This window comes from Talpa europaea (assembly GCF_964194135.1).
Source record: "Talpa europaea genome assembly, chromosome: 12".
Taxonomy (NCBI): Eukaryota; Metazoa; Chordata; class Mammalia; order Eulipotyphla; family Talpidae; genus Talpa; species Talpa europaea.
Window position 1 is genome coordinate 39,705,506 of NC_140079.1, and position 18,569 is coordinate 39,724,074.

The 18,569-nt window shown below is 53.6% G+C and overlaps 2 protein-coding genes across 4 annotated transcripts in view; one reads left to right on the forward strand and one right to left on the reverse strand.

Moving 5' to 3' along the window:
* Positions 1 to 18,569, reverse strand: part of DOCK6 (dedicator of cytokinesis 6) — a 40,340-nt gene that overhangs the window by 11,979 nt on the left and 9,792 nt on the right. The window contains exons 7-28 of one of the 3 annotated variants that reach the window (XM_084250963.1): positions 17,799 to 17,884; positions 16,380 to 16,446; positions 16,133 to 16,282; positions 15,248 to 15,328; positions 14,971 to 15,124; positions 14,685 to 14,812; positions 14,461 to 14,554; positions 13,841 to 14,003; positions 10,624 to 10,741; positions 10,479 to 10,553; positions 10,111 to 10,245; positions 9,921 to 10,022; positions 9,174 to 9,260; positions 8,569 to 8,800; positions 8,183 to 8,344; positions 7,381 to 7,544; positions 6,114 to 6,218; positions 4,033 to 4,125; positions 3,667 to 3,762; positions 2,859 to 2,999; positions 637 to 750; positions 373 to 543 (exon numbers count right to left, since the gene is read on the reverse strand). In XM_084250963.1, coding sequence (XP_084107089.1) covers positions 373 to 543; positions 637 to 750; positions 2,859 to 2,999; positions 3,667 to 3,762; positions 4,033 to 4,125; positions 6,114 to 6,218; positions 7,381 to 7,544; positions 8,183 to 8,344; positions 8,569 to 8,800; positions 9,174 to 9,260; positions 9,921 to 10,022; positions 10,111 to 10,245; positions 10,479 to 10,553; positions 10,624 to 10,741; positions 13,841 to 14,003; positions 14,461 to 14,554; positions 14,685 to 14,812; positions 14,971 to 15,124; positions 15,248 to 15,328; positions 16,133 to 16,282; positions 16,380 to 16,446; positions 17,799 to 17,884 — 2,718 coding nt within the window. The remainder of the gene's footprint in view (positions 1 to 372; positions 544 to 636; positions 751 to 2,858; positions 3,000 to 3,666; positions 3,763 to 4,032; positions 4,126 to 6,113; positions 6,219 to 7,380; positions 7,545 to 8,182; positions 8,345 to 8,568; positions 8,801 to 9,173; positions 9,261 to 9,920; positions 10,023 to 10,110; positions 10,246 to 10,478; positions 10,554 to 10,623; positions 10,742 to 13,840; positions 14,004 to 14,460; positions 14,555 to 14,684; positions 14,813 to 14,970; positions 15,125 to 15,247; positions 15,329 to 16,132; positions 16,283 to 16,379; positions 16,447 to 17,798; positions 17,885 to 18,569) is intronic. The other 2 variants (XM_084250964.1, XM_084250965.1) reach the window with 2 other exon arrangements.
* ANGPTL8 (angiopoietin like 8) lies at positions 12,165 to 13,376 on the forward strand (the record flags this gene model as incomplete). The annotated part of the gene is made up of 3 exons (XM_084250966.1): positions 12,165 to 12,461; positions 12,656 to 12,817; positions 13,263 to 13,376. The coding sequence occupies 3 exons, from the start codon at positions 12,165 to 12,167 to the stop codon at positions 13,374 to 13,376; spliced, it is 573 nt and encodes a 190-aa protein (XP_084107092.1).

The following is an 18,569-nucleotide window of genomic DNA, read 5'->3' on the forward strand; positions in this document are numbered from 1 at the left end:
GGGTAGGGGGAGAACACAGGGATGGCAGGGTGCCTATGGTCAAAGGTCAGATGTGAAAGATTGGAGTTAGTTCATTTGGAGGAGACAGTGACATGGGGTTAAAAGTCAGCAGAGGTTAGAGTGTGGTGACAGGGTCTAGAGTCAAAAGTCAGAAGGAAGTCTGAGAGTTAGGATCTAGGGGTGAGATACTAGAATTTGATCCTCCTGGGATACTATTAAGAATGAGGAGTCAGAGTGATGGATTAGCGGTTAAGGGGTTGGTTCCCATGGACAATGGACCACTATGAAACAGAGATGAAGGAACCACAGATGAGGAACTGAAGGTGAAAGGTCATAGGTCAAGGGGATAAACCAGAAATGAAATCAGCCCACCTGGGAGGTGGTGGAGGATATGGAAGGTGAGGGCGAGGCTGGGGGTGACAAGGGACAGCAGGGGAGGTTGAGAGTCACGTAGTGCTCATGACTGCACAGGATGCGAGTGAAGTCCATGCGTAGGGTCTGCAGGGCTGTTGGATTGGGGGCTGACTGCAGCCGCGTGGCCACCTGTGGGTTAAGGGGTACAGGCGACAGTAACATGGTGGTTCCACCACCAGCCAGTCAAATGCAGGTGTGCTGTGCCTGTCAACAGACTCCTACCTGCTTGTAGTGGGCCCGGATCAGGCTGAAGACAAAGCCACGGTCTGCCAGGGACAGCAGATCACTGAGGAAGAAGGCCAGGCTGGCATTGAGGCGCTCAGCCAGCTCTGAATCCTGGAGACATAAGTGCCAGTCAATCCACACCCACATGCCCCATTATGCTTCAGGTCCCTGCATGGGGTCTGGCTGTCACCAAGGTTACCAATGACAGCCCCTTCCCATCCTCTTCTCTTAAGGTATCACCACACTCTTTAGAGTTGAACTGTGTAAAGACTACATTTCCCGGATTCCCTTGCAGCTGAATCGAACCATGTGACCATATTCTGGCTAATGAGCTTTGTGGAAGTGACGCGGTCCACATTTATGAAAGGGACACATCCTATGCCCTTACACCCCTACCCTCCTCCACTCCCTATCTCTTGTAATGCCTGATGTGGTAGTGCCATGGTGAACTGAGATGATCAGGCCCACGTTGTGGAGCCCACCCTCTGTCCCCTAACCCCTGCAGCCCACTTATGCTTAGAATTAAACCTGGGACACATTTAAACCATTCGTGTTTATGTTCATGCAAATTAACCTCTGTCCTAACTCTTATGGCCTCAGCCATCATTTATTGAGCATCTACTGTGTGTCAGTGAGACAGATAAAGTCCCTTTTGCTTGTCTGGCTCACATGTATGTGTGAGGGGGTGCAGTGAGAAGGGACAGGGAGGGGATGAAGGAGACAGACAATAAACAAAAGGATTCCACATAGGTCTATGTATTTTGAAGGCAGTAGAACAAGGTGCTGTTTCAAGAGAAGCCTGAAGGACAATAAAGAGCCAAGGAGAAAAAGGCATCCATGGCAGAAGGAACGGTAAGTATAAAGGCCCGTGGGACAGGATGCCCCTGGTAAGTGTAAGGAATACCTATGGGGTAGTTTTGGCTTTGAGGACTGGCTGCACTTGTAAGTCATTCTGTAGCCTCACAAGTTAATCTCAGTGGCCCCCTGTTCTTTGCAACCCCAAAAAACGAAATACAAAAGCACCTGAGCTCTGAGTCTACAGGGGGCAGAGAAGGGTCTATCTTGTGCATGGAATCTGATAGTCTGTGTTCAATAAATGACACAAGAAGGAATGAAACCACTGTGGCCTGTTATCAACTCCTCACAGACATTTCTGAGGGTGTTTCCTCACAATATGGGAAATGTCAGCCCTTGGGGACGCTCCAATGAAACAAGGTTGAGACCTTTGAGACCAGTGCAGAGGTCACAGGGGATTGCACAAAGGCTAACTTGGGCCAGACAGGGTGTTTCAAAAATCTGGAAAGTTCCCATTAAATTTAGAAGACCCATTTCTCATTACAAATCAGACACTCTGGCCATAGTTAACAGGCACATGCCCATGGTCCACCACAAGCCCCATTCTCCCAGATGGAGCAGGGTGAGGTGAGGATGTGGGTTTTGGAGTTGGTGGGCTAGAGTTCGAATCCCCATTCTGTCCCTTCCCAGTTGTGTGGTATTAGATCATTACTCAGTCCTTCTCTACTGTTTTGCCATTAATGAATGGAGATAACGGCAATACTAACTTTATGGGTTTGTGGGAAGAATGAAATGATATCCATCTAAAGTGCTTAGGTGCACATAGAGCAGTCACTAAATGCTCAGTATCATTTTCATTATTATTATTGCCTGCTTAGTCCCTGTGGGTATTGGATTCAGTGATCCAGGGCCCGCACAACTGCCAAGCTCTCAGAACATCAATGTCTGTGTTGAGCACCTACTGTAAGCTGGCACTGCAGTAAGGGCTAATGGATCTTCTGTCATGTTCCTGCCATTGCCAATTCCCATCCCCTCCTTTGTTCACTCAATTCCCTATCAACCACCTCACTGCTCCTCTAACAACTCAGTCAGAGTTCTACCTCAGGACCTTTGTGCTTGCTATTTTCTGCCTGGAATGTTCTTCCTCCAGACATCATCTGTATTGCTCCTCACCTCCTTCTAGTCTCCCCTAAAGATCAGTTCCACCAGGGAAGGTACTGGGTCTGTTCTGCTCACTGCTATGTCTCCAGTGGCCAGCACAGGGCTGTGCACACAGTGGGTGTTCAAGAAACAAACTCTGAATGGACAGACCCCTCCAGCTAATAAGATTCATGGTCTCACAGTCAGGAGCATCTGTTGCAGGATTGGTGCACCCCCGTCAGCTGACTGGCTCTATGTCCTGCCTCAGGTACTTCCCTCCTCACCTTGTAGACACGGGTGATGACCTCCAGACCTACAGAGCCCACCAGGGCAGTGATGTCATCCAGGAAACGCCCAGGAAAGCGAAGCTTGCGGGGTGTGTCTAGTTTCTGGCTCAGAAGCAGGTGCAATGCCATGCTTTTCACCTGGGGGAAGGGGAGGGGAGGAGCCAGAGGTGGGACTTGAGGGCTCTGGGCAGAGGGGGCCAAGGGCTATGCCTGAGGGCTGTGGATGGGGCCTGCACCTTGTTGAGCTGGAAATGAGCTTAGGCAGAACCTGAGTGGGTTCTAGGAAGAGCGCAAGGAAGGAAGAGGCTGAGGTTGTGTGGGAGGGACTGGAGCGGAGCAGTTCTCTTGGGGCAGAGTCTGCAAGTAGGGGCTTGAGGGATACGGTCTGATGGGGGCCCAGATGGGCTCACCAGATTGCAGGGGTTGTAGTGAGAAGGAACTGCTCAAAGCACCTCTTGAAGAGTTTGGATGGTCTCTCAAGTTTGCTCACTAGGGATTCCTTCTCTATCTGGGGAGATTTCTTGTGTTGATAGGGAGGGAGTCTCTCTGGTTAAGGCTCTCTCAATGATCTCACTAGACAATCTTATAGAGAAGGTAGGGGAGGTCCTCTCTCTGTGGAGGGGGTTCAGGTGAGTTTCAGGGGATCCTTCTCTAGGGAGAGATCCCTTGGTAGCTCCTATCTCTCTTTGTGAGGGGTCTCAGATCATTTCTCAGGGGTGGCAGGGACAATCTCAGGGGGCTTCTCTCTCTAGAAGAGGGTCTCCACAGGGGGCCTCGCTCTCAGGTGGGCAGGTGGATGTCTCACCATGAGCTGGAAGAAGAACCAGGCATGCTGCAGGACAGCCTCACGCACAGCACTGCTGCTCACCACCCACTGCAACGCCAGCTCCTCGTGAAGCAGCTGAAGATAGAAGCAAAGGTCACAGAGAGTAGAGAGGCCCCCTGCTAAATCCTACCCCCACCCCCTGCCAGGGCCTGATGGGGTGGGATGCAGTTGAAGGGTTTGGGGGTTAGAGCAGCAGGAGGCCATGCGGGGGCGGGGCACGGAGGAGGAAGGGGAGAGAAAAGGAGTCAGCATGACCTTTCCCTGGGCTCTTGAGGGAGGGGCACTCTGGATCTTTTTGCTGGGGGCTGGGGCCAAAATTGTGCCACCCACCTCTCCCTCCACTACCTTTTGCATAGTGGGTCTTGGCTGGGTGGCTGATGGGGCCGAGGAGGAGCCCTCAAGGTAGGAGGAGGTTCGGTTAGGGTTGCAGTCGATGGCCTATGATAGGATGGGGTGAAGAGGATGGGATGGCGAGGGGGGTTAGTGTAGATACAGGCAGCAGGGCAAAGATGGAGAGAGATGGGTTAATAAAGATCCAGGTGTGTGGGTGTAGACAGAGAAGGAAAAAAATGTGACAGAAGAGATGAGAATAATGATAAAGATTCAGTCAGGAGGTGACACACAGGGTGGGAATGTGGCGCAGCTGTCAGAGAGGAGTAGGCATGGAAGGAGCAGAAGCCAACATGGACGGTGGTAAGAGAATAGATGGAGTGAGAGAGTGTAGGTGAAGAAGACAGAATCAGCACAGAAAGCAGAATGTGGCCAGACAAGGTGGAGTGGGTATGACCAAGGGCAGAGAGTTCATGGACCCAGGAGTGGAAGAGAACACAGAGGTGGAGAAAGAGCATGGGGACTGGGAGCAGAGACAGATTAAAGGGAGGATGGAAAGAAGAGGAAGAAAGTAAGGATAGAGGAAGTGAACGGTGATGAGAGGCATCAAGAGAAGCTGAGAGTGCCCCAAGTTCCAGGTCTGGCCCCAATTCAGCCTTGCTGGGGGCCTCACCAGGTCTCAGTGTCTCCATCTGTAAAATGGGTCCAGGAGACACAAGCTCCACTCTTCCCTCCTCCTTCACTGACAAGAGGTGAGGCCACTGGTATTGGCTACAATTACAGACATAATAGGCCCCTGGGACCTACCCAGGCCCTGTTTTGGCATGCGAGGGCCCCTGGCTCCCACAGTCCCAGCTAAGCCCTGGATTCTCAGCATGTAGCAGGTGGGGCACCCACTGCAAAGTTCAGCTCTGGTGGCTCCCCCACCTGGAATGCCCACTCTCCCACCATCTTGTCACATCCTATATGCTCTTCAAGATCCAGCTGACACCTCAGAGAATAGAAGGCACCAGAGGAAGCCTTGTTAAAAATGCTGGGGGGCTGAATGAAAATTTCCAGAAATCCCGGGAGGGAGAAGACTGTCCATAAGTCTCCCTGCTCGCACCTACAGCCCCCTCTTGCTGCCCATGCAGTGCAGGTTATGGGGGTGATGGGTGCAGAGCGGAACTGAGCCTGTGACCACATATGCCCCATGGACTCCTCTCGGTGTTCAGGGGCCTCTGATCTTGGCCCCAAACATGTGCCTTTCCTACCACCTGGAACACCCACCTTCCCTCGCTAACTTTATCTCACCCTTCAGCTTTCAACCAAAATGTTACTACCGGGAGGGAGGCTGGTGGCCTCCTTGCTGTTCAATTTCTTCCAGGCATTCTCACATTGTGTTCTCACATACTTGTGCATTTATTTGATTGGTCAGCAGCTCAGGGGTGAAGCGGGGCTTAAGATCTGCTCCTCCAACAAAATTCTGCTGGATGCCCAAATTCCCCCCAAGACTCAGGACCACAGAGCTGAGCACTTAGTACTCTGAGTCTTTACCACACCAGAAATTCAGAGCCTGGGGCACAGGGTGAGCCAGTAGCAGGACCAGGACTCCAACCCAGGTCTGTGTGATGGCAAGGGCCCTGCCCACACCAAGGGTCTAGGAAGGGGCAGGTCAAGAAAATGGCCCACAGGAGTCCCGCTGCCTGAAATGGGATAGGAGAGCCCAGGGGTTCAATTCTGGCCCCTGGACACCAATCAGGTTGCTCTATCAGGGAAACAACTGAGCATCCCCTGAGCAGAGTGTATTAGAGGGAGAGAAAGTGGTCATGCAAGGCAGTGAGGGTATAGTGATTGGATTTGCAAATTATTTGCATGTGATTTGTATGCCACCCTGCCCCTTTTGTTTCTGCTGGAGGCTGTAGTCTGGGTGGCAACTAAAGGCTGGTTAAGAAGACTTGTTAAGAAAACCCAATTTCACAGCACTGAACAAAGGCAGGAGGGTTCTATTACCTCCTTCAGGCAGCCCCCCTAGGTTAGTCAGTCACAGCCAGGAAGGTGGAAAGAGCTCATGCTGAGGTGGGGTCGCACAAGTGTAAGGTCAAATAGGGAGGCACCTGTCTAGGATCAGCCCCACAATAAGGGGGTGCCCGTCGCAGCACAGCCTTGCTGCCTCCTGGAGCATAAGCAGAATTCACCCAGGAATGTGAGCGGTCGACACCCTAGAGATACATGGGTAAGCGGTAGAATCCCTGGGTAGAGGATGGAAAAACCAGCACGAAATACCAAGCGTGAATCTGCAATGGGCCATATGTGTGCCCACGTGGCACTCATATGCAACCCTGGAAAATGGGTGTGCACATATGTGCGTGGGGTACATACACACGTCTCCCACATATATATGTGCAGAGTACGGAAGGGTATGCACCTGTGTTCCTTTGTGCATGGGGTGCATGAGTACAGGCAGACCTTGTGTTGTACCTTGCCTTACTGTGCTTTGCAGGTAGTGCTTTTTTTTACCAATTGAAGGTTGTTCCCTGCATGGAATAAGTTTGTTGGCACTGTTTTCCCAATAGTTTCATATCTCTGTGCCACATCTAATTATGGTGTGCATATTGGGGCCTCTCTGGTGCCTTAGGGGTTAAGTCTCAGTACAATCACTCCTATGGCCTGAGTTTGATCCCCAGCCAGAGAGCTGACCCACACGGCGCAGCAGACCTCTTCTGCTTCGCCCACTGCTCCCCTCAGCAGTGTATTTTAGTCAGTCTGTCTGTTCTGTTCCCTAACTCTGTCTCTGGTGAATCCTTTACTCCTGCACCTCTGGCCTACACCCCAATTCTTCCACGCAAAAATGAATTAAAAAAAATTAAAAAAAAAGGGTGTACACTTTGTATTTTTAGACATAATGCTATTGCACTTAATAGACTGCAGTACAGTGTAAACATAAATTTTATATGCACTGGGGAAGGAAAAAGTTGCATGGCTTCCTTTATTGTGATATGCACTTTACTGCAGAGGTCTGGAACTGAACCATCAGATGGCCAAGGTGTGCCTGTGTACGCACCCCATGTACGTATGTGTACATATGTACATATGAGTACACATATGCACCTGTGGCACTATGCACATGCTGCTCTTTCATCAACCAGGCCAAGCTCCAGCCACCCATCCTTGGGACAACCTGGGAGTGTGGAGCCCAGTGCAAAGTCTGAGCCACAACCCCCAACTTGTGACAGTCATAGCCCCACCCTTCTGCCCAGTCAAGCCTGTGTCCATACTGTTGCCTCTGTTGTTCCTGTCTTCCGTCAACACTGAGATCCCCCACCTACCTACCTAGCAGCCATGGCCACAGAGGCTGGAGATATCAGGGCCCCCTCGCCCTACCTTGCTAGCCAGGATGCGGGACACCTCATCATCCACAGAGCCAGGGGCCAAGGCTAGGTCAGGGTTGCTGCTGCTGATGCTCTTGGAGCGGGCCAAGTAGAGGCTTGCAGGTCGGCCAGGCCCGTGGGCCAAAGTAGCAGCCTGCACCGTCACCGGAAGGGCCCCTGAGGATGGAGGGAATATGGTTAGCCTCTCACCCATCTGCCTTGAGGATCCCAGCCTCCCCCAATCAGCTGTGCTTAGCCAAGTTGCTTTCCTTCTCTGAGTTCCATATACCTTACCTGTAAAATGAGTTTGACAATGATTCTTGTCTCATACCAATTTGGGGAAGACTAAAAAACCTTGAGAGTAGTACCTGGCATATATTAAGTGCCCAGAGGCATTAGTGATTGCTACTGATTATTCAGCAAATGAAAAAAGAAATCTAACTTTATTGAGTATTCACTATATCAAGAATTCTGCATGAGCTACCATGATGGGGTAATTATTATCTTTATTTTACGAATGAGAGGGCCCAGAGAGGTGAAGCCACTTGCCCAGGGTCTTGGAGCTTGCAGAGGTAAGATTCAAACTCAGGCAGACCATGTTAAGTCCATGATTCAAGCTACCAAACATGCTTGTGGTCTGGCTGAATCATCTGCCAGTCAAGTATACAGAGAACACAGCCCTGAGGATGCGGCCAAAAGTTCACTTGCAAGTTGTCCAAACTAGCCTCGGGTCCTTTGCACATGTTATTCCCTCTGCTTGGAAAGCTCTCCTCCTAGTTATTTCCTGTCCCCCAGGGTCCCCAACCATTACTCACCGCTGGGGAGGCTGGGCTCAGTGCCAGGTAGTCGGAAGGCATAGTGGACATAGGCAGCCAGTAGTGGGCAGTGACCACATGTGTCCTGGGCAGCCTCCAGGCTCCGGTGGACAAGGCTGACTACATGAGCCATTGCTTCAAATACCCCACGACCCAGGTTCACTGCCAGGCAGAACAGAGGTCAAGTTCAGGGCCCTGAACCTTCTATCTCCCTCAGGAAGTGACATTAGGGCCCAAGGGGTCATGTGACCATGAAAGGGTTATAGAAGACCTGCATTCACCAGTCAGGGGGCCATTTTTCAGGTGGGGAAACTGAGGTATGAGGCCTATACCTATATAAATCTAATAATCTAAATTTCTCCCCTTTCACTCTTGGTCCCACTCACCGATCTGGCCACAGATGATTGGGGGCCGTACAACCAGACGAATGAGCTTGTCCAGCACATGGTGAGAGAAAGCTACTAGGGGCTCGGGGCTGGCGAGGCGCAGTGCTGCCAGGCTGGCCCGTAGCTCCTGCTCCATGGTGCCCTCACTCAGCACGGTGTCCTTGAGTCGGAATGGGAAGGCCCCCTCCTCAAGGACATGCACCAGGGTGAAGAATTTGTCCAGGTGGGAGTCCTAGGTGGGAGCCAGAGGTGAGTGGAGCAGGGTCAGGGCTCTTGCTCCAGAAAGGACTCAGGTAGGGAGAGATGATAAATCAAGGGCTGAGTGGGCAGAGAGGCTAGGAATGAATGAACTGACCATAGATGGACAAAGGGACAAAGGAGGGAGAGAGGAGGAAATAGCCAGGGATAAAAGAGGAGGCGAGACCAGGTGAAGGGTCTGGGATGGCCACTGGCACGGCTGTCCCCACCTGAGTCAGCAGCTTCCCTGGGAACCTGGCCCAGCTGAACAAAGTCACGTCCATGTTCCCAGGCCAGGCCTCCCTAGCAATCGGGAACTGTTGCCTAACCCTTGGAGTGGATCCCTGGGTTTCTGTCCTACCCCCTACCTGCGGGTGCACAGAGGACACGGCTGTAAGCTCCACACTGAACACGCCCTTGTGGCCATCCACCCAGCGCATACCCGGCAGCGCCACCTGTGGGAGGGACATATCAGGCAGGCATTGGCCAGCCCTCCCCCATCAACTGGGCTGCTGGACCCAATTGCGACACTGTGGCCTAAGCATGGCCAGCTTAGGAGAGCTGGCAGGCATTGCCCCCGTGGGGGTAAAGGGAGGGAAAGGGAGTACTTATTATAGGGGTCCACTGGGCAAGCAGGAAGCCTGGGATGCTAACGGAGTGGGGGCAGGGACAGAGAACGGAGATCAAGGGTGAAGGTTAATTGGAGGGAATGAATTAGGAAATAATATAATGGGAGGCTTGAGCATAAGTGGGAGGGTGATGGAATATTCCTTGAGGATAAGTGGGAGTGGGCTGGGTGATGGGCCCTGGATCCTAAATGCCCAGTGGGGTACTACTAGGCAGCAGTGATCAGGGAGAACTGAGTGGAAAGGTAGTGGGAATTTTAGTGGGGGGACAGTGGGTGCAGAGGCAGGGGACACAGATGAATTATGACTAGTGGGGGAGAGGGCCACAGACCCATACAGAGGCAATAATGAGAGTGGTGAGGCGATCAGGGCCCTGGAGGGTCCACCAGAGGACTACAAGGGTACAAGTGGGAGGGCAGGTAATTCATTAATAGCAGACCACGCGGTGGGGGGCTGGGAGTGCAGGCAGGGCCAGGGCAGGGCACATACATCTGGTGTCAGCACAGAGTAGCTAGGCGGGGGCTGGTCCACCGACACAGGCAGGCAGAAGGGGCCGGTCCGCAGGCGGCCATGTTGCAGCAGCGGTATCCACTGGGGGAAGGCTGGGGTCAGATGTGGGGCCAGGAAGGGGCCAGAGGGCGGGGGAGGGCGGGTGTAGGCTGGGGGAAGGGGGGCTCACAGTAAAGCCCACAGGAGTCTCCAAGGCTGTGCCTGGCCGGGGCTGGCAGCTGACATGGTAGAAAGTGAAGAGCAGATGGTGGTTCTCGGTCACACAGGCCGGGAGACGCAGTTTGAACTCCTCGTAGAACTCAGGTGACCTTCCAGGAAGGAAGGATTTTTGCTGGGGCTTGTATAGCCCTTGCTCCCACAGGATTTTTGCTGGGGCTTGTAATACCCCTCTATATCCACCCCCACATGTTCCCCCAGTGCTGCCAGGCCCCGCTGTCTCTGCTTCTGGTTTCCCATGAGTGCTCCCGAGCACTCCCCACCCACTGCCCCCATCTGCTTCTCCAACTCTCCCATTGGTGCCCCATCCCCCTATCCCACAGACTTGTTATGGTAGACCACAGGTGTGAAGGCCTCTCGGGTGAATTCACTGCAACTGGACTTGCCAAAGATGACCTGGGGGAACAGGGCCATGAGGGTCCCCCTAGAGACACCTCATCTGCTTCCCCTGGGCACAGTCACTGACCGGCAGGGCCTGGCTGGGGTCCTCGCCTGCCATGTATTGTACTCGCACAGTGAGGTTGCGCACGGAGCCTTGGCGGCTGCTGAAGTTAAGACTGTGTGGATACACGTACAGCAGGTTCCTGGGGGAAAGAGAGGGTGTCAGAGGGTGGGGGACAGATGGATACCATCAGAGCACACATAGGGAAGAGTATGGCAGCGGGTGGGAACAGAGGGACTAAGGAGTTCTAATGGGCACAGCGAGGTGAAGGTCAGAGGACAGAGGGTGCTCAGGGCCAGGGTTTCAAGAAGGTGACCTATGTGGCCAGTGGTAGGTCCAAGTCCCATCCAGACTGACCAGTCATCACTTGGCTCAAGGGCCTGATTGCCCTTCTTGCAGAAGAGGCCACTGGAGTTATGTGGTCTATCCCTTAGGTGGGGAAACTGAGGCCAGAGTTGGAGATAGAGGCTGGCCTGGAGTCAGAGTTCTGCCACTCCTCCAGGGATAACTGTGCAAGCCCCAACCTCCCTCTAGGCCCAGTTTCCCTGTCCACATAATGGGGGCATCAGGCCTCCCAGCTGAGTCTTTGTAACAAGACCAATGACAATAAACAAGAGTAATGTCAGCAAACACTAATGTGGCATCTACTGCATGCTGGGCTCAGTCTTAAGCACTCAGCATGAAGTAAATTCACTTGTCACAAGTGGCCTGAGAGGCAGGACTAATTTATAAGCAGGGAAATTGCAGCACTTGCCCACAGGCATCAGGGAGAAAAAATGGCAGTTGGCATTGATCTGGGGCATGTGTGGGTCCTGGAATCAGCTGTGTAGCCTTGGGAGAGTCTCTACCACCTGCATGTAATCCGCCAACTCCCCTTTTTTTTTTAAAGATTATTTATGCATACAAGAGCTGGGGTGCAGGCCAGAGATGTGGGGGGTGAGAAGATTCACCAGAGAGTGGGAAACAGAACAGGCATATTGACTGAAATACACTGCTGAGGGGAGCAGCGGGTGAGACAGGAGAGGTTCGTTGCGCCATGTGGGTCACCTCCCTGGCTGGGGATCGAACTAGTGCTGCAGTGGCTGCAGATAGCTTCATAGAGCTGCATCTTAACCCCTTGCACCACCAGGGAGGCCCAACTCTCCCCCAACTCTTGACCAGGCCAGCAAAGGTCCCAGCATTGCAGGCTTGTGGGAAGGGTGTGAGGAGACCAGTTACCATTGAACAGCTCTGGGCTAAACTCTAGTGCACATGACTCTCACTTACCCAGAGTTATGCTTACCCAGAGTTGGGGAACCCAAATGCAGAGTACCAGGGTCCCCTAGCAGGGCCTGAGCCTGTCCTCCCACTACTCCTAGCCCATACCTGGCCCTGAGCCCAAGCCAGCGTGATCCCAACGTGGCCCGGCCGGACATTTGCCTGATGCAACTGTCATGCCATCGCCAGACCCTTGCACAATACAGGACACCAGCTGGCCAGTTAATGATTGACCAGGGGTTAAGGGGAGTGTTCAGGCATATAAGCTGTGACAACGGCACCGTGGCTGCATCACCAGACCACCAGTCATGCCCATGCTCATGCTGTGCCTGCTGTACAATTTGGCAACGGTGGCCTGGCCGACCATGGCAGCTCCCATGGGTGGTCCAGAGCCAGCACAGCATGAGGAGCTGACCCTGCTCTTCCATGGTGTCCTGCAGCTGGGCCAGGCCTTCAATGGCGTGTACAGGAACATAGAGACACAGCTGACAGAGGCTGGACACAGCCTGGGCCGCTATGATCAAGTGCTGGGACTCCTGGGACAGGAGGTCAGCCAGGGGCGGGATGCAGCCCAGGAGCTACGCACAAGCCTGTTGGAAATGCAGGTAGGCGCTGCCATCTGGGTATTGCGGGGTGAACAGAGTTTATGGCAGAGTTAATGTCTTAGGTGACCAACTGCTTGGGTTTACCCAGTACTGCGGGGCTCCCAGAATCTGGGACTTTCAGGGTTAAAATCAATTAAGTCCCAGGTAAATGATGAGTTGGTCATCCTACCAACACCCCGCTATCTGTTAATCAGGTGGAAGAAGATGTTCTAAAGCAGCAGGCAGAGGCCATAACCGAGGCACTAGAAGAGGTGGCCCAGGGACAGCAGGTGCTATTGGAGAGCATGCAGCGGCTTGAAGTTCAGCTAAAGGGCGTGTGGCTTGGCCATGCCCGCCAAGAATTTGAGATCTTAAAGGTAAGAAATTTCCATCCCTGAGGGAGTTAAGACTCTGATTTCTATCTTCAGAAACTTGAGTGCCAGAGACCCCCCTCGCCCCTTTCCATGCCTCAGTTTCCTCACGTGTAAACAGAAAACTGAGGACTCAGAGCAGGGCCAGGGACTCAGTGTAGATAACATATTCAGCACACGGCAGGATATAAGCAGGCACCAAGTAAACGCTTACAACTGGAGCAAATGGTGACATTTCCTCAGTGTCTAGGAAGTTACCTAGCACTGTTTCATGTTCTTTCAAAATCCACAGCATGCGTACAGCAAGGCCACAAAGAAAGTTCTATTTTATCTCATTTTACAGATAGCAAGTTGACAGGGAAGGTGCACTGAGGGGTGGGGTTCTGGACAGCATCAAAGGATGAGAGGGGTGAGGTGGCTTCCCATTAAGATTTCTGTCCTAACCTCACAGGCCCATGCTGATAAACAAAGCCACATTGTGTGGGCCCTCACAGGCCATGTGCAGCGACAGAGACAGGAGATAGTAGCACAGCAGCACCGGCTGCAACAGATCCAGGAGAGGTAAGTGTGCTGGGGGTTGGTCACATGGGACATCTGGGCAGGGAAGTATGCAAGGCAGCTGGATTGGGGGCCCTCTTGCCTTGACTGTGCCTCTTCTCCCTCCCAGACTCCATACCGAGGCACACCCGGCCTGAGCCTCCCTGGGAGAAAGTGAGGACCAGTCATGCCCCAAGGGGAGTTTCCAAGCCCGACACAGCACCAGCACAGGGAGAAGCCGCCAGACCGCTGGGGCCGGCCAGGGCCGGCCAGGGAACCAGGCCACTTCCGGTCCCAGAGCCGAGAGAGAAGAAGGCGGGGACACAGCGGAGGACGTGGCTGCATCAAGAGGGGTGGAGAAAGAACATGCACCCCTTCATGCCTATACCCCTCTCAATAAAGCAGAGCAGTGGCATCTCATTCTGGGTGACTGTGTCTGGGAAAAAGGGGGACTTCACTGAGCGCAATGCCTGAGTGCCCAGCGGTGTCTACCTGTAGCTGGTATGAGGGGCGTAGACCTCTCGAGCAGGGAACTCCAGGATCTCCTTGGTGGGTCGGCCCCTGGGGTCTGGGTAGGGCTTGACATGAAGCAGCTCCGGGGAGAGGCAGAAGTGGGGGTTCTCGGGTGCAGGGGAGATGTCAATCTTGAGCTGGGCTAGGGAGAGGAAGCAGATTTATAGCTGTTTGGGAGATTCCAGGCCCAGCCCTATCCTCTCTGGGCCTTGGGATCCGGGATCTGATTTTCCCACAATGCCCTCTGGTGGGTCTGTCCTTTAGGTAGCAAGGCCAGAAGTCACTTCCATCTCTCACCCCAACGTGTGATCAGTTCTGCCTCAGGACCTATTTCCCTCTGCCACCGCATCCCACATCCACCTACTGTCTTATTCTGGTACTTGTAGCACCTTCTCCAGCTGAGGGGCAGGCAGGCCCAGTGAGGTGCTGCCCAGACCTTGGCCTCCCCACCCTACCCCCAACATCTTGGACCTTTCATGGACCACTAGATACCCCTATAGTCAAGGATTTTTCTATCATGGTCACTGCTAGGTTCCCAGGGCCTGGCATGGCAGATGCTCACTGTGTGTTTGTTGAGAACTACACCTCATGCCACTTACCCGTCACAGGCCGCAGGCGCCGCAGCAAGGATGATGGCCGCCGCATGTCGGCCAAGAATTTGAAGAGGTCCTCATCACTCAGCCGCTCGGCCTCCTGCATGGGATGCCCCTGTGAGCTAGGGCTGAGGGCCCAGGGCTGCTGGGGCCAATGCATTCACAGGAGGGTAATGGTGGGCATGGCCCTGATGCCCTTCCCAAAGCCCCCTGGCCCGCAGCCACAACACCTGTTTAAAGAAGTTGGTGACAGTTAGTGTGGCTGGGCGGAAGCTGGAGAAGCTGCAGGCATCGTCCCCACTACTTGTCCTGTCCTGGGGCCCCCGCCGGCGGCGGTCAGTCCAGGCAGGTCGGCGCTCTGGGGGAGACAGTGACAGTGATGGAAGCGTGCTTAGAGATGAGATCTAGAGGGGCAGACTCCGTGACTCAGGGGTGATCCCAAATCTAATCAGTAGAGGGCGCCCCTCCCACACTCTTGGGAACCCCGCCCCTTGCCTGACAGCCAGGCCTTCTCACCGCCCTCAGAGTCTGAGTCCCTGTCTGGTTGCCCAGCGCTGCTAACGATGTTGGCTAGGTGTACTGCCGTCCAGGCAAAGGGCATGCGGTAGCGGCCCAGGCGGGTGCAGAACTGTTCAGCTGCCAAGCGCAGCTTCTCCAGCTTCTCCTTGTTCTGTGGGGAGACCCCCCCACCACACACACACACACACAAGCTCAGTGCTCTAAGTCAGCTGAATCCAAGATCTGTCCCTCCAAGTGGCCCCTTTACCACCAGGACCAGCCTCCAAGAGCTTACCTTGGCTGTGTCCACCTCCTTCATTACCATGTAGGGCTCGCAACACTCGCTGATGTCCCCCTGCTGTAGCACCTTCTCCAGCTGAGGAGCAGGCAGGCCCAGTGAGGTGCTGCCCAGACCCTGGCCTCCTGACCCAGCCCCCAGCATCTTGGACCTTTCATGGACCACTAGATACCCCTTCCAGCTAATGCTCTTACTCCAACACCTCCCACTGTCCTCAGGATTGAGCACTAGCAGATAGCTTCCTTGATCAGCTGCCTCCTCCTCACCCTTTGAATCTACCACAAAGCCCAAACTCCATATTTTGCCTACGTTTGCATTTTTCTGTTAGTATAAATAGAGACCACTCCAAGTCTGGCTCTGAGCCATCAGGCCTAGACTCTAACCTTCACCATTCAGGGGACTGTGGGATCCTGTGCAGGTCCCTACCTATCTGTGCCTGTTTACCCATACGCGAGGTGGGAGCCATGACAAGTCTGAGGAGTAAAAGCAGGAATCCCAACAAAGCCTGACTGACCAGGAGCAGTGCCTGCATAGAGGGCTCAATTAGTGTTATTATTATAACCTCACTGCATGTTTTGGGAAAGGAAATTTGAGCTCACTCCTAGAAATAAAAAATCCCAAACAAATGTGCCCACTAGGTTTCTCCTCTCCACTAAATTAAAAAAAATGGTCACCTTAAAAAAATCTTTTAAATATGCATCTGCATGTCATCTTGCATAGTCCTCGGTCATTTCTCCCCACCTGAGTTAAGAGTCTTCTCTGAGCCCCCCCCCCCCCGCTGCCTGTGCTGCCCCCAGGACAGTCCAGATCACTCTCTTTGGTGACAGTATCTCCTTCCATGAGAACAGGGACATTATCACCCTGCCCAATCCCAGCAGGCACCTTGATGACCAGGAAAATGTCAGGCGAGGGATAGGTCACAGAGAAGATGGCAGAGCGGGCCAGGGTAGAGATGGCAGGGTGGGTGCCGTGGGTCCGTAGCAATCCCTTTGTGGAGTCTGAGTTCAGGTCGAAGTAGAAGTTCTCTGAGATCTGGAGACATGAGAGGAAAGCTGGACCATGGCCTCCAGGAAGTCTAAAGCCTGGCAAGGAGGGCGCGGGGAGAGGAAGGAGAAGAAAGGGCTCCTACCTTCTTTTTCTCCCGCACATCATACAGGGCCAAGATGCCAAAGATGGGCTCAATTTCGATCTCGAACCTGTGGGTAAATGGAAGCTCTGTGGGAGGGGCTGTCCCTGGCACTCTTACCACTCCTTCGAGACCCAACTCAGCCTTGGCACAAGGGGAAGGAGGAGCAGAGCAGCCTGATTCCTGTTGGGCTACAGGAAACCGCCATTTAAGGGCTCACAGGAAAGATGTGTATGGAAAACTGAGGCACAGAGGTGTTTTGGTTTCCCAATGCTTCTCTCACTGAGTAGCTCACACAAAAACCCCTTCTCTCACAACCACGGCCCTTGTTCAGGTGGCATGGAGGCAACATTTACAAAACAGTGCCCCCCGTCTTGAAATTCTTGATCCCGGAGCTCCCTGTCCCTCCTTTCTGCCATCCACATTTACTTGACAGACCCCCATACTTTTTCCTTATCTTAATTTGCTTTGTTCTTCCCATGCACCATGTCCCTTCAAAGGAAGCATTTTAAAACTTTAAATTTAAGACTCCTCACTGCTCAAAAAACAAGATCCCGGGTGACCCAGCCCCACCTACCTTTTGTTCTCATTTGCCCCTCTCCAGGCAGCACCCACTAGACTATTCTCTTTCCTCCTCTCGTCTCAGCCTTGCCCGCCTCCTCCTCAGGGAAGCCCCAACCCCCACACTGAATCAGAGCCCTGCACACCTCTCTTGAGGCCCCGTGGGATCATCATGTGGTTACATGCCTTGCACACAGTTGGTGCTCAATGTGTGTTACATGACTGGAGGAACCCTCAGAGCCAGTTCCCAGCCCTTGTGCTTGGGGCAGGAGACCCACCAGGGCCTCAGGCCAGACCGGGACCTCCTTTTCCTGCCTCCCCTCCCTGTCCAGGCAGGAACTCAGGGTGGGGAGGGGCAGGGCCAGGCTGGGGTCCAAGGCCACATCCTGTTCAGTTCTGTTCCCACGCATTTCTGGCTGCTCCCTGGGAGTGATGTGGAAGGGGCCTCGGGTGGCTAGAAGCCAGGCCTGGGGTCACCAGCACCCCCTCCAGCCTGGATTCCAGCAGCAAAGCAGACTCTGCTGTCATGAGCCCTGTGGTCTTGGGTACAATGACTTCACTACTCTGTGCCTTGGCTTCCCCAGCCGTACCCACTTGACAAGGTGGTGGTGAAGAGTGTATATACGTGAAGGGCTAATAGCAGAGCCTGGCACACAGTTGGCACTTAAGGATTGGGGGCTTTGAACAATGAAAAGGGAAGTAATTTCCCTCCTAAAAGCCCAGGGGCAGCCTTGTGGGTCTCAGGGCTGTGTCCAGGAATCGCACGGCACCCACAGTGAGTTCCACGCCTCACTGCCAGCATGTCTAAAGGAAGCGTGGTTTGCCAGCATGTCTAAAGGAAGGGGTGATTAGCACACTCACTTAAGCGACAGACACTTGACTAGGATCCTCTGTCCAAAGTGCTCTCGGGGTGGCTCTGGGCGACTGCAGCGTTCCACAGCCTCATCCTGCCAAGATCAGGGGTGGTGACAGGGGGAAGCTGGGACATGTCCTGCAAGAAGGGCTTGGGATACGTGGCTTGAGGCCAGCTCTGCCCCCAGCCTGACTAAACTTCTTATAGTCCCTTACCACAGGCTCCTCTACCTGGAATAACCTGTTTCCTCTACCTGGAATAACCTTCTTTTCCTCTCCTCCTTATCTGGCCATTGGCTGCTCATCATTTGGGTCAAAGCTTAGCCAACACGGGCCTCCCCGGTGGCGCAGCGGTTGAGCGCTGGGTTGCGAAGTTGTCCGCAGCCTCTACAGTGCCAGTTCGATGCCCGGATGCTCCCCGGCCACCGGAGGAGGGTCCCACATGGCGCGCAGACCTCTCCTACCGCCCGCTGCTCCCCTCAGCAGTGTACTTCAGTCCTTCTGCCTGCTCTGCTCCCCGCTCTGGCTCTGGTGAATTCTCTCACCCTCCCGCGCTTCTGACTACCCAGTGCTTGTATAAATAAATAAATAAATCTTTAAAAAAAAAAAAAAAAGCTTAGCCAACACTTCCTCCAGGGAACCTTCCGTAGGCCCCAAGGTCTGGGCAGGCACCTCCCCCAGGTGTTCACAACTCTGGGTCACTGAGGGCTATGTGAGGGATAATTACTGGCACCTTGTCACGTACTGCTATGTCTGGCATGTAATTTCCTGTGTCAGTGG